Source organism: Sphaeramia orbicularis, chromosome 16, assembly GCF_902148855.1.
Source record: "Sphaeramia orbicularis chromosome 16, fSphaOr1.1, whole genome shotgun sequence".
Lineage (NCBI taxonomy): Eukaryota > Metazoa > Chordata > Actinopteri > Kurtiformes > Apogonidae > Sphaeramia > Sphaeramia orbicularis.
In genome coordinates, this window is record NC_043972.1 from 26,799,725 (window position 1) to 26,824,526 (window position 24,802).

General features: G+C 32.6%; 1 protein-coding gene across 2 annotated transcripts in view; it reads left to right on the forward strand.

Moving 5' to 3' along the window:
* Nucleotides 1-3,021: 3,021 nt before the first annotated feature.
* Nucleotides 3,022-24,802, forward strand: part of slc6a3 (solute carrier family 6 member 3) — a 56,158-nt gene continuing 34,377 nt past the window's right edge. The window contains exons 1-4 of one of the 2 annotated variants that reach the window (XM_030158951.1): nucleotides 3,022-3,432; nucleotides 4,632-4,810; nucleotides 7,489-7,699; nucleotides 13,994-14,125. In XM_030158951.1, the coding sequence (XP_030014811.1) occupies nucleotides 4,724-4,810; nucleotides 7,489-7,699; nucleotides 13,994-14,125 (430 nt within the window). In that variant the 5' untranslated portion in view covers nucleotides 3,022-3,432; nucleotides 4,632-4,723. The remainder of the gene's footprint in view (nucleotides 3,433-4,631; nucleotides 4,811-7,488; nucleotides 7,700-13,993; nucleotides 14,126-24,802) is intronic. The other variant, XM_030158952.1, reaches the window with a different exon arrangement.

A 24,802-nucleotide genomic window follows, 5' to 3' on the forward strand; every position in this document is an offset into this window, starting at 1 on the left:
ATGAAAAACTGCATTTTACACCAGTTATTTACATGTATTGATAAGATTAGTGGATAAACTGGTATTAAACAGTTTTATATCCGTAGATAATTTTGGTCGATAGTTTGGGTCTTAATGGGTTAAAATACACTCACTGGCCACCTTATTAGGTACACGTGTTCAACCACTTGTTGACTCAAATATCCCATAGACTAATCACATGTCAGAAAATCAGTTCATTTATGTACACTACCGGCCAAAAGTGTTAGAACACCCCAATTTTTCCAGTTTTGTATTAAAATTCAAGCAGTTCAAATCCAATGAACAGCTTGAAATGGTACAAAGGTACAGTTTAGATCAGTGACGTTTTTGGTCGATGGTGGTTGTTTGGGTCTTCATGGGTTAAGGTCAACACCTGTCTGCCACTGGTATAATGGTAGAGTCTTTTACAATAGCAACAAATCCAGATTTATCCATAGAAATTAGACACAGAGTTTTGTAATGATGGCTTCATTACAGTTTAATAGTCTATGTTTCAGCCATGATCCAGAATAATTCATGAAGTCTAAGGACAGGAGTGAGTATTTAAAACGTGATTATGTTAAGTTATTTGATGATGAGAATGGGGGTGGAATTAAATAAGTTTTTCTTCTTCCCACTCCTTTTTCGAGTGTAGATGAATGATTTTGGAATTTTGAATTTGCATGTATTCTGTAAATGCTGGAAATAAACAAATAAATGAATAAATGAATGAACATCTACACGACCAGTGAATCAAATATAAGAAAATACATGATTTACATTAAAAAAAAAAAAATACAGAGGATAATACTATAATAAATGGTGTTAAACCACCTAAGAAAGGTTAAATTACGACATCTTCTACAACACTGATTCACCAGTAAAACAAATGACAGCTTATGAAGACACTTGTTTTTATATCTTTGCTGAAAAAGTCTTTTTCTTCAGTTTTTTCTGTTTCTGATATAATAACCCTCAAATTTAATCTGAGCTTCAATGAACATCTACACTGAACAAAATTATAAACACACCACTTTTGTTTTTGCTCCCATTTTTCATGAGCTGAACTCAAAGATCTAAAACTTTTTCTATGTACACAAAAGGCCTATTTCTCTCAAATATTGTTCATAAATTTGTCTAAATCTGTGTTAGTGAGCACTTCTCCTTTGTCCTTTGCTGAGATAATCCACCCACCTCACAGGTGTGGCAGATCAAGATGCTGATTAGACAGCAAGATTATTGCACAGGTGTGATTTAGGCTGGCCACAATAAAAGGCCACTCTAAAATGTGCACTTTTACTGTATTGGGTGGTCCAGGGAGGTCAGAAAACCAGTCAGTATTCGGTGTGACCACCATTTTCCTCGCACAGTCTTCTTCATGAATTCTCTGAAACACCTTTGGAGATGGCTTATGGTAGAGAAATGAACATTCAATTCACAGGCAAAAGCTCTGGTGGAGATTCCTGAAGTCAGCATGCCAATTGCATATTCCCTCAAAACTTGTGACATCTGTGGTATTGTGCTGTGTGATAAAACTGCACATTTTGGAGTGGCCTTTTATTGTGGCCAGCCTAAGGCACACCTGTGCAAAAATCATGCTGTCTAATCAGCATCTGGATATGCCACACCTGTGAGGTGGATGGATTATCTCAGCAAAGAAGAAGTGTTCACTAACACAAATTTAGACAGATTTGTGAACAATATTTGAGAGAAATAAACCTTGTGTGTACACAGAAAAGTCTGAGATCTTTGAGTTCAGCTTGTGAAAAATGGGAGTAAAAACAAAAGTGGTGTGTTTATATTTTTGTTCAGTGTACATTATCAGTCAATTAAATACAGGAAAATATGTGGTTTTTATTTTAAAAAAAAAACAAAACACAAAATACAGACGATAGTTTTGCAGTAAATGGTGGTAAATCATTTAAGAAAGGTGAAATCTAGAGAAAAATGCCACAAAAATGATACTGGATCTGTATGAGTAAATAAGTTGTTACTCATAGGACGCATAATACATCCAAAACATACTTTTTATAGTATGCTTTTGTCAAACATTTACTATCAGTGCTGATCTTTTACCAACTGATCTCTATCGGATTATCTTTTACTTGCTCTTAGAAAGTGTAAATTAACTATTTATTATAAATCAGTGAATAAAATTTGCCATAACCCTATAACGCCAAATGTATCATATTTGATACATGAGTTTTGAAGCCCTCTGCATGATCAGTGCTAACCCTAATGCTCGAAATAAACAAACAAACAAACAAATAAAATAAATGTAGTATAAGCAAATTTATCTCAGACAGTAGGATGTTTATCTATTGCTTTGGTTTTCAACCAAACTGTATAAGGTTAAAACAAAAAAAAATTGATAATGTAATGCCATATTTGTGCATAAACAAGCTCATTGTGGTTTTTATGCTATGTTATGCTTATATGTTAATTAATTTAAGTATTTTTTCTGGGTAAATTAACTAGGTCTTTCATGTTTTGTTGTAATTTGTCTCATTCTGTCCTCCTTTACGTAAACTGTTGATCATAAAGATTTCAGACACATTCCTCTTATTATTCTTATTTACACACATCAGTATCACCCAAGAATGAATCACATTGTCACAATCATTTCAGGAGAAGAGGTTAAAAAAATATTTTATTCCAACTTTATATGCATGAATGAATATCTTTTAATTGGGTTTGTATGGGTGCAGCGGATAGAAGCCCAGAGCAAATTTCCCTGCACTGTGGCAAAGCAGTAAAGTGAATCTTGAATGTTATAAATAGGATCTTTTGTCAGTGAACTAACCGTGACATTTAACTTTGAGCCACAGCAGTTCTGTCTCTGGTCAAAGATGATTTATACGTTGAAAATATATGCATGTGACCTCAAGAAAAATGACAAGGATTTTGAAAGTAATGAGACGAAATATATCAGCGGTAAGGAATAGTCATTTAAAAAGGCTCAGATTGTGTAAAAAATGTATAGCAATCGAAGAAGGAGGAGGATCAGACAAGTGAGGAGGGAGGAGAGTGATGAGTGTGTGTGTGTGGGGCGGGTGTTGATTGTGGCTCATATTTCAAGAGTGGTCCCGCAGACAGATCTCCATACCACACCACAGGGTTCTCTGGTCTCTGTGTGTGTCACTGGAGGCAAGGAAGGAAAAAGTGGGAGGGTTTTCTGCAACTCATCATAGATTGCAGTTTCCCCCCTCATCTTAATCTGTCTCTATCCTCGTCCTCTGTTTCTCTGTGACTTTCACCCTTTTCTCTGTTTTTTTTTTTTTTTTTTTTCCTCCTTCAATCCGAGTCTTAACTTATCAAAGACAGTCTCTGCACAAATATGGTCAACATCAACACGCAGCGCAACCGAGAAAACCAGCCCAAGTGGAATTAAACTGTCTAAGCTGACAGCTGGAAGAGCAGTCACCTTTCAAGGTAAGCCTGGTCATTTTTAAATCAGATTTTTTTTTGTTCTTTTGTAATATGTTGTATTTGTGAGGAATTTCATTTCGACTGTTACGGTGAGAGAAATTTTACACAAACTATCAATTTACATGTAATTTGTCAAAATAAATGGATAAATTCATCTTAACAGAATGATGCAGATCATTTCTGATCCACTGAAATAGATGTTCTGTTTTACCAAAGCATTTCATCATTATTTTATAAAAAAAAAAAAAAAAAAAATCACCAGAACTATCAAGTGTGTTGTATCATAAATAAGGAATCTGACCAAAAAAAAAAAAGATACCTTTCCAAAAACTAATATTCTAAATAAGACTAAAATCTACTGAAGAATATATTATAGTTTGATGGGTAAGTAAACGCAGCCAAATGATGATGAACAAAATGGCGATCAACAAGTGTGAAATGAACCTGCTGTGATGGCCTTGTATAGACCCCCCCGACCCCCCCCCCCCCCCCCAACAGCAGATTGAATCTCTCTCCTTTTATATTTTTTACTTTACTCCATCTGCACATGTAGGACGCTAAAACTAAATGAAAATCCATTTAATCTTAATGAATTTCCAGTTGTTGTTTACTGTGTTGGAAAAACTCGACTGATTTCTTTTATTGTATTCAGCTTTTTCATGCATTTATTCAATGTTTTAATTCTACAGTCACGGAAAAAAAAAAAAAAAAAAAAATTATTAGACCATTATAAGTCATCCAAAACAATGGTTAATGCAATGCAGTAGTAACTCCTGTGTGTATCATGTGACTAAAACAGACAGAAAAGAAAACATGGAATACCTAAAAGCACTGTTTTTGTCAGTACAATGTCACAGATATTAATGTAAGAACTGAAGTGATTTGGGTTATTATCAAGAAAAACCATGGAAAATGCCTTAAATGTGATAAAATATCCTAAAATCAATAAAAACTTAAATGACTAAAAAAAAAAAAAAGAACTGAAGTGATTTTGGTTATTATCAAGAAAACATGGAAAATGGATAGATATAAGCTCTGAAATTCAACTCTTATGAGCTGTTTTTGTTGTTATCATTATATTTGTTAGTTGTACCAGGCATTAAAATGAACAAGAAATTAAAGAAAACAAAGGTGGTCTAATAATTTTTTCCGCGACTGTATATGTCTGCATATGAAAATGACATCTTATATTTTCTTTCAAGGCTCTTTGGCTGCATCTGCCTACTTCCCTCTACAACCTGCAAGACTCCCCCCACCAAAAAAAAAAAACAAAAAAAAGGTTGTGAACCCCTCCATGCTCACAGAGAGTGTCCCTGTCGGCCTGATGTCCTCAGTTGTAGCCCCGGAGAAACCCACCTCCAACTACATGGGCCCCAAAGAGGTCAGTACACGTCCGACGTATGTGAAATGATGGAATGCACTTCATTCTTGGTAATAAGAAAAATGACCATGCCATGAGAATAAAGGCATTTTAATGCTTAAAGAGAGTGCCTTAGAGTGTTCTTTCTGTTTGTTATGTACTTTATAAATCCCTTTTTCCAAACAGCATCTCGAACAAACTCTTTTTTTGGTCCTAAAAGCATTCCTTCCTGTGATTTTTTTTAAGAGAAATGCACTTGAATCACTACTTTGGTACTGTGGAGTTAAAAAGAAAAGGAAAAAAAAGGCTTGGTGCATTTTTGTTTGGTTTAATCTAATTTTTGCAGAAATAAATAACAAGATATTTGCATAGGGGAAAGAAACTAAAGGTAAATTATCTGCAAGTTTCTGATTTGTAGGGGTGAATTTTTACTTTATGTTAACAAATGGGGAAACTTTTTATCAGAAACTATCTATTTTGGTGTCCATCTGTGATTATAATGTCTTTTCTGTCTAGTTTTCTGACCAAACTGCTTATAAAACTGATATAAATACAAACAAAAGTTACTCTAATAAAAAGTATAAACTTGTGCAGATACATACAGTAGCGGAAAAAATTATTAGACCATCAAAAGTCATCAAAAACAATACTGATGCAATCAAGTACTAACTCCTGTGTGTATCATGTGATTAAAACATGGAATGCCTAAAAGCGCTGTTTTTGGCAGTGCAATGCCATAGTTAATGATGTAAGAACTGAGGTGATTTTGGTTATTATCAAGAAAACCATGGAAAATGCTTTAAATATGATAAAAATGTGAAAAAATATTTTAAAATCAATAAAAAATGAAATGACAAAAAAAGAACTGAAGTGATTTTGGTTATTATCAAGAAAACCATGGAAAATGCTTTAAATATGATAAACATGTGATCAAATATCTTAAAATCAGTAAAAACTTAAATGACAAAATAAGAACTGAGGTGATTTTGGTTATTATCAAGAAAACCATGGAAAATGCTTTAAATATGATAAAAATGTGAAAAAATATTTTAAAATCAATAAAAAATGAAATGACAAAAAAAGAACTGAAGTGATTTTGGTTATTATCAAGAAAACCATGGAAAGTGCTTTAAATATGATAAAAATGTGAGAAAATATCTTAAAATCAGTAAAATTTTAAATGACAAAAAAAAAAAGAACTGAAGTGATTTTGGTTATTATCAAGAAAACCATGGAAAATGCTTTAAATATGATAAAAATGTGATAAAATATCTTAAAATCAGTAAAAACTTAAATGACAAAAAAAAAAGAACTGAAGTGATTTTGGCTATTATCAAGAAAACCATGGAAAATCTTTTAAATATGATAAAAATGTGATAAAATATCTTAAAATCAGTAAAAACTGAAATGACAAAAAAAAGAACTTAAATGATTTTGGTTATTATCAAGAAAACCATGGAAAATGCTTTAAATATGATAAAAATGTGATCAGATAACTTAAAGTCTTATAGTCTGCATGAAGTTAGTAATAACTAGTATTAGAGTATGTAAAAATGTAAGAAAACATCAGATTAGCTGCATGAAAATGTTTTTATTTCATAGTTTTCACGCAGTTTATCACTTTCTGATGATGGGTTTTAATCCATGTATCATTCGTTCATTCGTTTTTCAATTTAAAACCAGTAATCAAAAAAACAAAAAGACCACTCGTTTTTTTGTTTTTCATTTTCAAAACCACAATGAAAAACTGATAAAGGTTCGTTTTTCCATTTCCCAATTTTGTGCTCAAATGAAAAATGGAAATAATGGAAAACGAACGTTTCATCCGATTTTGCTATTTTCAATATAGTTCAGTTGTCTGACCCGGAAGTAGTCATTACTAGGGAAAAAATAAACAAAAGGAATTTTCTGAATTAACGAGATATTGTTTTCTGAAAAAATTTAATTCGGCTCTGTTTTTCTGAATTAATTAATTAATTAATTAAAACAGAGCCGAATTAATTTTTTTCTGTGAATGCAATACACTTCCGTACGTATCAAACAGCTGCTTAATTATAGCAAAATATTCCTCCAGTCCGGCCATGATTCCGTTTGTTTATTTTTTCCCTAGTAATGACTACTTCCGGGTCAGACAACTTAACTATACTGAAAATAGCTAAACTGGATGAAACAGTTGTTATCCGTTTTTTCCATTTTTCATTTGAGCACAAAATTGGGAAATGGAAAAACAAACCGTTTTCAGTTTTTCATTCTGGTTTTGAAAATGAAAAACAAAAAAACAAGTCATTTTTTTGTTTTTTGATTTTTGGTTTTAAATTGAAAAACGAATGAACGAATGATACTCAGATTGGTTTTAAATACATGTTTTTTTGCTTCAAAAATTGGTGTCCAGCCGAGTGGACATTTTTGCAACTCCATGAAAAATAGGTTCATAAAAAAATTTCAATTTTTTTTTTTTTTCATGCTTAAAGAGGAATAAAAACACTCAGGAAAAAAAACTCAACTAAGGTTCTCATAATTCATGCATGAAAGGGTTAAAATAAACAAGAAATTGAAGAAAACAAGGGTGGTCGAATAATTTTTTCCGCGACTGTAGAGGTAATCACTAGCTTTTAGTAGCTTTAATATGTTCTGGGTCATATAACGCGTATATCTGATTTTTGCATATTTAACTGTATATAATCACTTCTAATCCTCAGGTGGAGCTGATCCTGGTCAAAGAGCAGAATGGGGTTCAGTTCACTTCGACCACCTTAGTGGCTCCCACTCCCACTCAGACCAACCCCAGTGGGGAGGAGGAGCGGGAGACATGGGGCAAGAAAATCGACTTCCTCCTGTCTGTGATCGGATTTGCCGTGGACCTGGCCAACGTCTGGAGATTCCCCTACCTCTGCTATAAGAACGGCGGAGGTGAGGGGAGAAAGAGGGGGAACGGAGATGGATAGAAAGGAGGGAGGTTACAGGGGAGGGTTATACTTAAAATATAACTTAACCCATAAAGACCTAGTGCTACTTTTGTGGCAGTTCCCAAATGATTTTTTTCCACATTTCTACCATTCTTAACTGATTTATTACCATTTAATATCTATCTATCTATCTATCTATCTATCTATCTATCTATCTATCTATCTATCTATCTATCTATCTATCTATCTATCTATCTATCTATCTATCTATCTATCTATCTGTCTGTCTGTCTGTCTGTCTGTCTGTCTGTCTATCTATCATCCATCCATCCATCCATCCATCCATCCATCCATCCATCCATCCATCCATCCATCCATCCATCCATCCATCCATCCATCTATCTATCTATCTATCTATCTATCTATCTATCTATCTATCTATCTATCTATCTATCTATCTATCTGTCTGTCTGTCTGTCTGTCTGTCTGTCTGTCTGTCTGTCCGTCCGTCCATCTATCATCCATCCATCCATCCATCCATCCATCCATCCATCCATCTATCTATCTATCTATCTATCTATCTATCTATCTATCTATCTATCTATCTATCTATCTATCTATCTATCTATCTATCTATCTATCTATCTATCTATCTATCTATCTATCTATCTATCTATCTATCTATCTATCTATCTGTCTGTCTGTCTGTCTGTCTGTCTGTCAGTCTGTCTGTCTGTCTGTCTGTCTGTCTGTCCGTCCGTCCATCTATCATCCATCCATCCATCCATCCATCCATCCATCCATCCATCCATCTATCTATCTATCTATCTATCTATCTATCTATCTATCTATCTATCTATCTATCTATCTATCTATCTATCTATCTATCTATCTATCTATCTATCTATCTATCTATCTATCTATCTATCTAAATTATCTTTATTTGTAAACTGTGTATTTTCCTATGTTTAATTCACAGACCGTATAGATGTACATGAAAACTCAGAGTAAATTCAAAGTTAATTATATAAAAACAGAGAAAACTGAAGAAAAAGTCACTTTTTTCAGCAAAGATATTGTTAACGGAATATAAAAACAATTGTGTCCGTCCACTGTCATTGATCCAATTTGGTGGGTTTTACTGGTGAATCAATGTTGTAGAAGATGACAGTGTTTCCACGGTAACTACGGAGCCTCTGAACGTCCAAACGGGTCATATCTGATGACCACGAAAAGATGAATAGTTGTATTTTACACATATTATTGACATGTATTGATAAGATTAGTGGATCAACAGGTGTTAAACAGTTTAGATCAGTAGATGGTTTGTGTCACCGGTGGCTGTTTGGGTCTTTATGGGTTAAGTTGTAACTGCATTGTTGCACGAAAAAGAAAATAACACGCAGAAGTGTAATATAAAAAAATAACACATACAAGGATAAAACTAGACTGTATTATTTTATTAAACCAGCCTTGCATACACGACCACTTACGCACACGTTTGCAGGTGTGTTTGTGTCTGTATTGCAGCTCCTTGTGTATGCTGTTTGCATTTTTTTTTCCCCCCAACCCTTTACAAAGATCAAAAAATAGGGGAAAAACCACCACAGCTGCTCTGAATAGATTAGCTCTAACAATCAGTGCCAGTAATTACGGCTGTTTAACATAGAGCTCTCATTACATTTAAGAGCTGTAAATGATACTGCAGCCACAGTCAAAGTAGACACCCTGTGGTGGGGACGCAGGACCCAAAATGTCCCCAAATGAAACATACTGTCATAACTTTCATTTGACTTGTATTTAAGTTAAATTATAGCATTCTGCATTCCCCTGCATGACTGTCACATGTCACAGACTACTGTGGGAGTGATTGGTTGGATGTGAGTGATTTTTTTTTATATAGACAGAGTTATAGAAATACATATTATACTGCTCTTTGTATGTTTTAGTTTTTATTAACCCTTTCATGCATGAATTATGGAACCTTTGTCAATATTTCCTGAGTGTTTTTATTCCTCTTTAGGCTTGAAAAAAACAATGCAATCAATTTTTTTTTTTTTTTTTTTTAAGGAGCTACAAAAATGCCCACTCATCCAGAGATCATGCATTTAATTTTTGAAGTAAAACAAACATGTATTTAACCTGTTTGACCATATTTTCAGGGGAAAAAAGCCTAAACAGACATACCCAAAGTAAATGAAGAATTACTTCACAATAATAAGGTTCATATGGATGTTCTTGGTGTCTATGGACATTTAGAGACCTCACAGAATCTATTCCCATTGTCTAAAATATTGTATCTATTACTATGTCTGAGTAAACTGTAACAAACTAAAAGAGAAATTAGAATTGTTTTATCCTCGCCTGTTTTTTTTTTTTTTTTCGGCTCGATTGACGATGATATGCATAAATTAATTGTTTGTGTCGGAGATTTTTTAATAGCGTATATTTCGCCCCACAAAGATTAAAAATCATGTTTGAACATTAAAGTTTGCACTAAAATACACTTTTGATGTACTTTTATTAACATTAGGGTCTAAACTTTGAGCAAAAGTTGAAAAAAACATCCATTGTCCTGATGTATTATATTTTTACAGTAGATGAATATTAATATAATTTTTTTTGGCCCGTGGGTGGGTCGATAGGGCTAAAGAGAATATATATTATAATCTAATATCAGAAAGTGATTTGGAAAACTATGCAATAAGAACCTTTTTAATGCTGCTAATCATATGTTTTCTCACATTTTAACATACTCTAATACTATTTATTATTATATTATATTACTCAACTATTTATTATTCACTTCATGGAGATAATATGCCAAAAAAAAAACCAAAAACTTTCTGTGAATTAAAAAAAAACAACTGTTATTTACAGTCTAATAACAATTAACAGTTGCTTTACACCCAAACATGTCACTGCAGATTAGGTTTTATCAAGAACAGCAAAGTTACAGTAATGGACTGAATTGCAGTTTATGGGATGGTGCATGAGTGTCCACTGTGTTGGCTGATATGGAACTAAAACAACAAAACCCATGAATATATAAGAGAAGAGCTGGAGAAAAACTGTCCACTGGAGTGACCAGTATGCATGAAAGGGTTAATGTCTGCTTTTTAAATGATAACATCAGCCTGCCCGGGGACTATAGGCACACTACATCTCTCTTATTTAAGGTTAATGTACATTTGTGCATTGTCCCTGTCTAGATAAATAAAACACAAAAAATAATGATGATGATAATAATAATAATAATAATAATAATAATAATAATAATAATAATAATAATAATAATAATAATAATAATAACACTGGGTTACAAAAAAAATGTTTTTTGCAAGTTGTCTAGGTTTTTTCAACTGAATTAGGACCATTTTGCACCGCTAAATCCAAAAATGACATCTGTTTTTCTCAATCAGGTCAGGTTTTTTTGCTAATTTGATTTTGAAAAATGTGATCTTCTCACAAAATTGATTACATTTTTGTGACTTTATCAGTTGATTTTTTAAATAGTTCTCACCCAAAATAGGTTTTAAGAGAAAAAAAAATCATTTCCTAACAGGATGTATTTATTATTTATTATGTATTCACTGCAGATGTAGCAGAATACGTCAGGCTTATTTTTGCAAGATCTTCTAGTTGAGGCCATTTCACGCACCTGTAATATTAAAAAAAAACATTAATCATAAATTGGCAAAAGTAAAATCTTCAGAACTCGTTTATTGCAAGAAATATGAAAGAATTTTGTATCATATGATGTGAAAATGCCCATAAATGTAAGCAAAAATGTTAAAAAGCCAATATGTAGCATAGTTCAGAAAGTTGACCTGATTGAGCAAAATTAATGTGATTTTTGGATTCAGCACACCAAAATTATCCTAAATCAGCTCAAAAAACTGAAACAATAAATTTGTTGTTGACCAGTGTAATAATACAAACTTAGCAACTCCATTATTTGTTATGTACTGTACATGTGTATCAATCAATCCATCAATCATTTAATTTATTACAATTTTTTTTACAAACAGTCAAATTCGACACTTGATTTTACAAGATACGTTTTGTAATAGGACCCCCCAGAAGCAGTCCTCAGCTTATACACATTAAACATGTGATAGGAGACACAACTTACATTATAATCTTTAACTAGAAAAGCACTCAGAGAGCGCAGACCTCCACCAAGGCAGATCAGTACCCCCCTTGATCACCGCCAAAATGTAATCATTTGTTCCTTGTGCCAGTATCAACATTTCCTGAAAATTTCATCCAAATCCGTTCGTAACTTTTTGAGTTATCTTGCAAACAGACAAACAAACAAATAAACAGACAGACAAACCCCAATGAAAACACAACGGCGGAGGTAGTAAATTAAAATGTTCTAAATAACTGAAAAATATTTACCTATCTACTCTTAGACATATGATGAGAAAGACAATTTACATTATAATCTTTAACCCTTTCATGCATGAATTATGAGAACCATCGTCGAGATTTTTTTTCCTAAGTGTTTTTATTCTTCTTTTGGCATGAAAAAAACAATGCGATTGAAATTTTTTTATGAACCTATTTTTCCTGGAATTACAAACACCATGCCTTAAATTTTTGAAACAAAGCAACATGTATTTCAACCGATCATCAGAAAGTGATAAACTGTGTGAAAATTATGAAATAAAAACATTTTTCATGCAGCTAATCTAATGTTTTCTCACATTTTAACATAATCTAATATTAGTTATTACTACTTCATGGAGATAAAACGAGCAAAAAAAAAAACCTTTGTGATTAAGAAAACTGTTAATTATAGTCTAATAACAATTAGCAATTGATTTAAATCATATTACTGCAGATCAGGTTTATCAAGAACAGCAAAGTTACAGTAATGGTGTGAATTGCAGTGTATGGGATGATGCATACACGTCCACTGTACAACAGAACCCATGAATCTACAAGAGAACAGCTGTAGAATAGCTGTCCACTGCAAGGTTATTATCGTTAACGAAAACTGACGAAATGACAAAAACTAGAATTGAAAAAACATTTTCATTAACTGAAATAAATAAAAACTATAATTAACCCTTTCATGCACGAATTATGAGAACCTTAGTCAAGATTTTTTTCTTCAGTGTTTAGCCATGAAAAAAACAATGCGATTGAGTTTTTTTTTTCTGTGGAGTTACAAAAATATCCATGCATTTAATTTTTGAAGAAAAGAAACATGTGTTTAAAACCCAATATCAGAAAGTGATATGAAAACAATGAAATAAAAACATTTTTAATGCTGCTAATCTGATGTCTTCTCACATTTTAACATATTCTAATGCTAGTAATTACTCACTTCATGGAGATAATATGCAAAAAAAAACCTTCTTGTCTGACAAATAACAATTGATTTACACTCAAACATGTTACTGCAGATCAGGTTTATCAAGAACAGTAAAGTTACAGTAATGATCTGAATTACAGTGTATGGGATGGTGCATAAGCGTCCACTGTGTTGGCTGATATGGAACTAAAACAACAAAACGCATTAATACACAAGAGAACAGCTGGAGAAGAACTGTCCACTGGAGTGTACAGTGCATGAAAGGGTTAAAAGAAAAAACGATAGCTAACTGACACTGTATTGTGTGCTTATAAAACTAACTAAAACGTATAAAAATTATTCCCTTCGTTCTCGTCTTTGTCAGTGTTGGATTGATACGAAAGCGATTTATTTCACCCTAGCAATTTTAGCTAGCGGCACCGTACGACACTTGACGGTCCATCACTTCTCGTCACTTGTGGTTTCCAGTCATCTTCTGGTCCCCACTCTACCTGGAAACATGGAGACTAAAGTTGGGAGAAAGCAGCAGAGTCCTGTCTGGGATTTATTTCAATACGACGACAGAGAAGAAGAGAAAAGATACGACAAAACTAAAACTAAACTAAAACTAAGCATTTAGAAAATAACGAAAACGAATCAAAACTAGCAAACCTGCTCTAAAAATGAATTCAAGCTAACTGAATTAGAGAAAAAAAAGTCAAAACTAAATAAAAGTAAACTATAATGAAAAATCCAAAACTATTCTAACTTTGGTCCACTGTAGTGACCAGTATGCATGAAAGGGTTTTAATACATTCAGATGTTCTAAATAACTACAAACATATTTTTTAAAATATTTACCAGTCTATGTAATGATGTTTCATTTGAATTCCTTCTCCTGAGTCCTTTTGTAGTCAGCACATTCCAATATTTTCAGATAATGTAATAGTCAGACGTGTCTAGTATTGTAATATACTCTGTACTTGTGTGCAGGTGCCTTCCTTGTGCCATACCTGTTCTTCATGCTGATAGCAGGCATGCCTCTGTTCTACATGGAGCTGGCTTTGGGACAGTACAACAGAGAAGGAGCAGCTGGCGTCTGGAAGATCTGCCCCATATTTAAAGGTATGTAATTAAATATTATGAGACACATGCACATACACGAAGCCTGGAGGATATGTATAAATATGCAGTAAAAGTACAGGGTGGGGAAGCAAAATTTACAATGAACATTTAGTTGTTTTTTCTCAGCAGGCACTACGTCAATTGTTTTGAAACCAAACATATATTGATGTCATAATCATACCTAACACTATTATCCATACCTTTTCAGAAACTTTTGCCCATATGAGTAATCAGGAAAGGAAACGTCAAAGAGTGTGTGATTTGCTGAATGCACTCGTCACACCAAAGGAGATTTCAAAAATAGTTAGAGTGTCCATAAAGACTGTTTATAATGGAAAGAAGAGAATGACTATGAGCAAAACTATTACGAGAAAGTCTGGAAAATACTATTAAAGAAGAATGGGAGAAGTTGTCACCCCAATATTTGAGGAACAAGTTTCAGGAAGTGTGTGAAGGCAGTTATTGAGAAAGAAGGAGGACACATAGAATAAAAACATTTTCTATTATGTACATGTTCTTGTGGCAAATAAATTCTCATACTTTCAATAAACTAACTGGTCATACACTGTGTTTCAATCCCTGCCTCAAAATATTGTAAATTTTGCTTCCCCACCCTGTATTTTCCTGACACCTGTGAATTTTCACAGAAAAACTTGCATACAGTATGTATTTTTACACTTTAAAGCCACTTTATGGTGTGAGTTGCATTTTATCCATTTGTCCTTCTGCCTACTGGCCTGTCTGTCTTCCTTTAATATCTACATGTCTTTCTGTCTGCTTGTCTGCCCACATGCCTGCCTGTCCACATGCCACTCTCTTTTGTCTGCTTGTCTTTGTGCTGAGTAGCGACAGGCATTGTTTATCCTCCCAGAACATCAGGTTCTGTTGGCACTCAGATGGAAAGCAAATGAAAATTGGGCTTTTAGACTCTTGTCCTGATTGTCCAAACCCTTCTGTCAGACTTTAGCGAGGTACACCGGCTGACACGCTCTTGGTACTTTTCAACACATCAATAAGCAAATTGCAGTTTAGTAGAATGCCAGCCAAACATACTAATGGAGAGGCAAATATTAAGACCAACTGGGGTTTCTGGGAAAAGTTTTTTTTGCGATGCTGAACTTTTTTTTAACCCTTTCATGCATTGTGGTCACTACAGTGGACAGCTATTCTGTTCTATTGTTTATTCATGGGTTTTGTTGTTTTAGTTCCATATCAGCCAACACAGTGGACTCTTATGCATCATCCGAAACACTGCAATTCATACAATTACTGTAACTTTGCTGGGTTTCATAAGCCTGATCTGCAGCAGTAACATGTTTTAGTGTAAATCAATTGCTAATTGTTATTAGACTGTAATTAAAAAACAATATTTATTTGTTTGTTTGTTTGTTTGTTTGTTTGTTTTTGCATATCCTCCTGAGACCCAGCAATGCATTTTGTCCTCTGTAGGGGACAAAAGTTTGACAGTTTTGCTTTAAAAATGCTGTGCATTGCAAAGAATATTCCATTTTTAAAAAATCAATAAATAAATAAAAATAATTTTAAAAATGTATCTGAAAAAACTGTTGCATCATGCAGTTTCTAATCAAGACAAATTTTTCATGTAAAACAGCTAAAACTGTCAATTTCTTGGGTCTCAGGAGGATTTTATCTCCATGAAATGAGTAATAACTAATATTAGAGGACGATAAAATATGAGAAAACAGTAGCAATTTAGCAATTAGCAGCATTAAAAATGTTTTTATTTCATAGTTTTCACACAGTATATCACTTTCTGATGTTGATTTTTAAATAAATGTTTCTTTGCTTCAAAACTTAAATGCATGGTGTCCAGCTGAGTGGACATTTTTGTAACTCCATGAAAATTAGGTTCATTAAAAAAAAAAAAAAAAAATCAATTGCATCATTTTTTTCATGCCTAAAGAGGAACAAAAACACTCAAGAAAAAAATATTGACTAAAGTTCTCATAATTCATGCATGAAAGGGTTAATGCTGTTTGAACTTCAGTTACTTTTGTCTGGTCCGACATGCTGTTTCCCACCCACTGGTGAAAAAATAAATACTTTTAGATGATGAGTATCAAACTTCAGGGGTCACATACAGCCCAGTTTGAGTTCAAGTGAGCCAGACCAGTAAAATAACAACATAATAAACTAAAAAATAATCATAACTCTAATATTTTTTGCTTTTTTAGTACAAAAAAGTAAAATTACACAATGAAAAAGTTTACTTTTATAAACTCTCCTTTCATAAAAAATTATTTATTTATTTATTGGTTTATTTAATAGGGACCATGCATGTTTCTTTTTAACCCTTTCCTGTATAGTGGTCACTACAGTGGACAGTTATTCTACAGCTGTTCGCTTATATATTCATGGGTTTTGTTGTTTTAGTTTCATATCAGCCAAAACAATGGACACTAACGCATCATCCCAAACACTGACGTTCATACCATTACTGTAAGTTTGCTATTATAGATAAACCTGATCCGTAGTAACACATTTGAGTGTAAATTAATTGCTTGTTATTGTTATTAAACTGCAATTATTTATTTATTTTTTTTAAATTTATTTATTATTTGCATATTATCTCCATTAAGTTAGTATTGACTAGTATTAGAGTATGTTAAAATGTGAGAAAACAGCAGATTGGCAGCATTAAAAATGTTTTTACTTCATAGTTTTTTACACAATATATCTATAAATACATGTTTCTTTGCTTCAAAAATTAAATGCATGGTGTCTGTCATGCTGAGTGGACATTTTTGGAACTCCATGAATAATAGGTTCATAAAAAAAAAAAAAATTCAATCGCATTCTTTTTTTCATGTCTAAAGAAGAATAAAAACACTCATGAAAAAAAAACAAAAAAACAACTTGATTAAAGTTCTTATAATTCATGCATGAAAGGGTTAAATCAAATATATTTATTGATTCTTCTGGTGTGGAGGTAAATATACAATATTTGTTCAATTGATGACAATGTTTTTCAATACAGGAAACAATCATCAGACTGCCAACAATCAAGACAAAACAAAATAAGACAAAAAAAACAAACAAAAAAAACCAGAAAGAAAGAAAAGGACAATTAATTCACTGCCTTTAGAGCTCCACATGATACAGTAAATGAAATAATGTTGTTGGTGTTAAAGTTTGCAGATGAAGTCAGAAGAGAGTTTTTGAGTTATGGAACCATGCACATTTCTGAACATTGCTGTATAAAAAATACACCCATGTAAATATGCCAGAATTAGTAAAAATAACTAGTTTTCTTCTGCAGTCCCTAGGCAGGTGATAGAAACAAAACATAAAACAGCCAACATTAATACATCACTCGTTTGCTATAAATTAAAAAAAATAAAAATACACATAATGATGACATAGACATCATCAAAACAAACAGATAAATAAACAAATAAACAAAAGACAAATAGACATAGGATGATCACAGGGGCATTAGCCTATACATTCACCTCTGTACTTACATACAACTAAATAGAGACAGTGTATGGGTGATGAAATATGTGTCCAAAAAAAAAAAAAAAAAAAGAATAAGCTTGAACAATAATGAACAATCTGAAATTTGTCAAGAAAATAACAGGAAATTTTTTAACAATATCATGCCTCAGCTTATAATTTACACATGTGCTTTACAACTTATAGATCACAGTGAATCTACAAAGGCACTAAACATTTAGTAACAGCATCTGGAACTGAAAAATATAGTATTTAACTTCACGACATGACTTAATTTATTGTGCGCAATTTTTGTCGGATTGGAACCTTTTTTGGTCCTTGAGCCATATGTTGGACCCCCCTGTTGTATGCCATTCTGAGACAACTTCTTTAACCCAATAGAGTATTGACACAGTATGTAAAATGACTTTTTTTTTTTAAAGATTATATTTATATGACTTGTTAGACTTGTCCTGTAAATTCTTGTATGTAGTAACTGTGTTGTTTTTCATGCTGCCTCTTGGCCAGGACTCCCTTGAAAAAGAGGTTCTTAATCTCAATGGGATCTTTTTTCCTGGTTAAATGAAGGTTAAATAATAATAATTTAAAAAAAACAGATCAGCACTACAGTCAAAACAAAAATAGATATTTACAGTCAGCACAGAGAGAGATTCCCATCACATTCATATCTGTATAATATAATAAGAGTCCATTTAAGAGCAGATGAAAGTCTGAGACAGAATTGAGGACACATTTCCTTCAGAACATTCCAAAAAGTGTTTCTAAATGTGGTTGAATATGTTCCAAACATGTCAAAAAGTCAAGTGGAATGCGCTCTAGTATCAGCTTTCTCCATCCAGAAATAGTAGGGGATCCAATGAAGTAATATAAACTTTTTTTTTAGCACAAAAGGTTAAAATATTATACAATTTCCTATTACGTTTATTAGGGGTGTAAGAAAATATCGGTTCTTCAATATATTGCGATATTTCGTTATTGATATTAAAAAGTATTGTATCGATATTTTTAAGTATGTATTCGAATGCAGGTATTGTGGAGGTTCGATTTTGTTTTTCTTTTTTGTTTATATTTTATTTCTTATTATTTAACACTCTTTTATTAAATAATGTTATGATGTTAGTTCTGAACTAATAGAATATGAACATTTGAACAGAATCTTAAACTGTAATGTCCGTAAAACATAATTTAAATTTTAACACGGGAAAATTGTGTGATATAGCATTAGATCCTGTTCTGATCAAATAAAAATGTGTTTAGTATTTGTGAATGCTTCTGGTGTAATTAAATTCTTTCAGGAAATAATCATTTAAAAAAAGAACCAAACAAAAAATTGTCTCTTTAACAGTATCATGATATACCGTGATATATCGTATCGTGACCCTAGTATTGTGATTTGTATCGTATTGATTGATTCTTGCCAATACACAGCCCTAATGTTTACTACTAATACACTTTTTGAGAAGAGATAGAGAATAAAGACCAATGTGGGTTTGGAGAATTTTTCTAATTCACGACATTATATTAACGTCTATAAAACATAATTTAAGTTTTAACACGGGAAAATTTTGTGATATAGCATTAGATCCTGTTCTGATCAAATAAAAATGTGTTTAGTATTTGTGAATACTTCTGGTGTAATTCAATTCTTCCAGGAAATAATCATTTAAAAACAGAAACAAACAAAAATTGCCTTTTTAACAGTATCATGATATATTGTGATATATTGTCATGATAGTAGTATTGTGATTTGTATCGTATCACCAGATTCTTGCCAATACACAGCCCTAATGTTTATTACTAATACACTTACAGAGTTAGAGGATCAAGACTAATGTGGGTTTGGAGAATTTGTCTAATTCAAGTCAGACAGACTGAATCTTGGGGCATGACTAGAGACAATGTGTGAGGCTGCCTTCATGTATTCTACATTTTTTGTGTTGTTTTTTATCCTCCTGAGACCCAGCAATGCATTTTTATCCTCTGTAGGGGATAAAAGTTTGACAGTTTTACTTAAAAATTGCTGTCCATTACAAAAGACATTCCATTAAAAAATAAATAAATAAATAAATAAGAATAACTTCAAAAATGTATGTGAAAAAACTGTTGCATTACAAAGTTTCCAATCAAAACAATTGTTTAATGTAAAAAAAAAAAAAAAAGCTAAACATTTTAATTATCCCGAGTCTCAGGAAGATTTTATGTGTTTTGTTTTACATTCCTTCAGAATGAATGGCATTACCAAGCTCAAACCCAGCCAAAGCATCTGCTGCTTCACAGTATGATTTCATAGCGCTGTCTTGCATTAAATCATGTCATTGTTGGTTCTGAAGGTGGTCCACAGCGTGACAGTGTGCTTTTTGTGTGTGTGTGTGTGTCTGTCTGTGAACGTCCACCTCATGCGTGCGAACATGTGTCATCTGTCAGGGACCCACTGAGTATGTTGACGTTCTAATGACACCCTTCTCTCTCTGTCACTCAGCGGAAGGATTACAGTAATTATTCAGATACGCACATACACACGCTCGTATTGACAGTAATTATTCCGATCAACAAGCTGGGTTCCTCTCAGGATCAATGCATTTGAAGAAAAAGGACTGAGAACAGGGAGACGGAGAGAGATAGCATGGACCGCATGTGGCGTTAATAAGAGGCAACACTCCCCGGACAAATATCACATCCACATTACAAAGGAATCGATAAAGCACAGTTGTGGTCATGCCTCTTAGCAAAGGTTAACAATTAAATTCAGCCTTAGGACAGTGGACGTTATTTCAGATTTACAGAAAGGGTAGATGTACGGATAATTAAGGTGTGAAAAGGCAATCTTTAGAAGTGATGGAGCTTTTTATGAGTATCAGGCACCGTACTCATACTTAGCAGGAGGTTGTGCTTTTGATTTTTGATTCCGTTTCAGTGTCAGAATATAGACATTATTTAGCAAGTTTAACCCTGTAAAGCAGGGGTGTCAAACTCGTTTTAGTTCAGGGGCCACATTCACCCCAATATGATCTCCAGTGGGCTGGACCAGTAAAATAATACCAGTGAAAAAAGTAAAATTACATTATGATAATGTTTATATCTACATCAGGGGTGTCAAACTCATTTTCTTCCGGGGGCCACATTCAGCCCAATTTAGTCTGCAATGGGCCGGACCAGTAAAATAATAGCATGATAGACAAATAATGGCAACTCCAAATTGTTTTAGTGCTAAAAATAACATTAAATTATGCCAGTATTTACATTTACAAACTATCCAAACAAAAAGTATGTGAATAACTTGAAAAAACATGAAATTTGTTAAGAAATATAAGTCAAATTTTATCAATATTCTGCCTCGACTTATCATTTATACATATGCAGTATAGGTCAGATCTACAAAGGCACAAAACATTTAGTAACAGGCAGAATATTGTTAAAATTGCACTTATATTTCTTTAGACGTTTCAGGTTGTTCATATTTGTTCAAGTTATTCACATTTTATTGTTAAAGGATAGTTTGTAAATGTAAATATTTTCATAATCTAATGTTTTTTTGCACTAAATCAAAGAGGAAAAATTGGAGTCGACATTATTTATAGGTTATTATGATACTATTTTGAGTATGATGCCCTAACTTGCACTTTGCAAATTCATCCCGCGGGCCGGATTGGAACCTTTGGTGGGCTGGTTTTGGCCCCCGGGCCGCATGTTTGACACCTGTGATCTACATTGTTTCCTTAAAAATCTGAATAACATGAACAACTTGAAATGTCTTAAGAAAAATAAGTGCAGTTTTAACAGTATTCTGCCTCAGTTTATCAGTTTATCATTTACACATGTGCATTAGTGATTTAGTGATTTATTCCGAACATGCAATGAAATTTAACATATATGCACTTGCAAAACATACATAATAATACAAATATGAAGAATCATAACAATCTTAGTCAGAAGAAAAGCACAATAATTCCATTTACATGCCTGAAAACTACAACTTACATTACAATTACAAATACACAAAACATTTAGTAACAGGTATAAAATTGATGAAATTGCATTTACTTTTCTGAAGACATTTCACGTTGGTCATATTTCTTTAGATTATTCGCATTTTTTGTGAAAGGATAGTTTGTTAATGTAAACATTTTCATGTAATTTTACTTTTTTACACTAAAAAAAAAGATAAAATCTACAGTTGTCATTATTTATAGGTTATTATGACAGTATTTTTCTGGTCTGACCCAATTGTGAGCTAATTGGTTTATATGTGTATGTATGGAACCTGAAATAACATGATTTTTACACTATTAATTAATATCTTCAGTGTAATTTTTGCATTTTACAAATTCATCCTACAGGCCAGATTGGACCCTTTGGCGGGCCGGATTTGGCCCCTGGGCCGCATGTTTGTCACCTGTGCTGTAAAGCCTGAACTCTTAAATTATTGACTGAAAATTCCAGTTCTTTGAAACTGGAGCCTTTATTGGTCCTTCTGAACAACCCCAATTTTTTTTTTTTTTTTCAAATATCAATTTCCATGCAAGGTTATAATAATTTTGGATTTTTCATTATAGTTTAGTTTTATTTAGTTTTGACCTTTTTTCTCTAATTCAGTTAGTTTAAAATAGTTTTTAGAGCAGATTTGCTAGTTTATATTAGTTTTCATTTTTTTTCTAAATGCTTAGTTTTAGTTTTTTCATACACTGGTCTACAAGGAAAATGCTTCCAGAATAAAAATAATGAAATTTTAAAAATTATTCGACCGCCCTTGGTTTCTTCAATTTCTTGTTTATTTTAACCCTTTCATGCATGAATTATGAGAACCTTAGTTGAGTTTTTTTCCTGAGTGTTTTTATTCCTCTTTAGGCATGAAAAAAAAAAGAAAAGAAATTGAAATTTTTTTATGAACCTATTTTTCATGGAGTTACAAAAATGTCCACTCGGCTGGACACCAATTTTTGAAGCAAAAAACCATATTTAAAACCCATCATCAGAAAGTGATAAACTACATGAAAACTATGAAATAAAACCATTTTCATGCAGCTAATCTGATGTTTTCTCACATTTTTACATACTCTAATACTAGTTATTAGTAACTTCATGCAGACTATATGCAAAAAAAAAAACCTTTTTGGTTAAAAAAAACCTGTTGATTACAGTCACTGGTCTAATATCACTGGTCTACAAGGAAAATGCTTCCAGAATAAAAGTAATGAAATTTTACCACATGAGAGTCACTGATAAAGAAAAGTCAAGTCAAAAATGCTGGTTGGCTGAAGTTTCCAAGATACAGCCTTGGGTCAAAATGTGAAATTCAAGAATTAACGAGAGAATGGATTTGACTCAAAAGAAATATTTGTCTCAGAGCTACAAGATCTACTTCAAAACACTGTCTGCACATTAGAATACATTCACTTTCCAGGTTCTATTTAGTGGAAGATTTATAAAACTGTTATATAAATGTACATAAACCAATATATATGTGTAATAACACTTAATCATATACCTTGAAAACATCAGCAAACCGGCACTTTTGTCATTTATTTTCCAATTAATCTTATTAAAATACGTAACATTTAGCACATTTAATCTCTGAAGCAAATCATTTCTAAAAAATTGTAGACCAGTGATATCTTTTATCTTCTTCACTGTCATATTCTCATAAATCCCGTACAGGACTTTGCTGCTTTCTTCCAACTTTAGTTTCTAAGTTGTCAGGTAGAGTGGAGACGAAAAGACGACTGTAAACAACAAGTTATGAGAAGTGACGGACCGTGAAGTGTCACATGGTGCCGCTAGCTAAAATTGCTTGAGTGAAATAAATTGATTTCATATCAAACCGACACTGATAAAGACGAAAATGAAGGGAATTTTATCCATCGTTTTGATCCGTTTTAGTTTATAAGCACACAATACAGTTTCAGTTAGTTTTTGTTTTTTTCTTTTAATTATAGTTTTTATTTATTTCAGTTAACAAAAACGGTTTTTCAATGCTAGTTTTCGTTGTTTTGTTAGGTTTCGTTAACGATAATAACCTTGTTTCCATGTATGAGTTTCAGTTCTGTATCATATTTGATACACCGGGTCTCAGTGCTCAAATATTATTATTTTTGAACAAACAAAAACATAATATAACACAAACATGTCTAACAAATTGGTAATTCCTTTTCAAAATTGCCAAAGTTCTCCCTCCTTCCTCATTAATGACAGTCTTGTAGTGTCACTGGAAAGGCCTCTGGTGAATGAATTACTCCCCCTGGTGGATTATCTGTGTATTGCATGTATCTAATTGTATACATCAGGTTTTTCAAGAAAAAAAAAATCACACTGATCATATAGAGCAGGGGTGTTAAACTCATTCTAGTTCAGTTCCACATTCAGCTAAATTTGATCTGAAGTGGGCCGAACCAGTAAAATAATAACAGAATAATATATAAATAATGTCAACACCGAACTTTTCTCTATATTTTACAGTGAAAAAAGTCAAATTAAACAATGAAAACGTTTACATCTACAAACTGTCCTTTCAAACAATGTGAATTACTTGAACAAAGTGAAAGAATAAGTGTAATTTTAACAATATTCTGCTTCAGTTTATCATTTCCACATGTTCATTATAACTAACAGATCACAGTGGATCTACAAACACACAAAACATTTAACAACAGGGATAACATTGTTAAAATTGCACTGACTTTTCTTAAGACATTTCAGGTTGTTCACATTTGTTTAGGTTATTCACATTTTTTTGTGAAATTACACATTGTTTTAGTGTAAATACATGAAAATATTTACAAAGAGAAAAATTTGGAGTTGTGAGTATTTATAGTTTATTATGATAGAATTTTACTGGTCTGACCCACTGGAGATTGAGTTGGTCTGCATGTGGAATCTGAACTAAAATGATTAATTTCTTAAAATCTATTTTTGTATTTCACAAATTCATCCCAAGGGCCAGACTGGAGCCTTTGGCGGGCCAGATTTGGCTGCCGGGCCACATGTTTGACACCTGTGATGTAGAGGGCTTCAAAACTCATGTATCAAATATGATACATTTGGCGTTATAGGGTTATGGCAAATTTTATTCACTGATTTATAATAAATAGTTAATTTACACTTTCTAAGAGCAGGTAAAAAGATAATCCCACAGAGATCAGTAGGTAAAAGATCAGCACTGATAGTAAATGTTTGACAAAAGCATACTATAAAAGGTATGTTTTG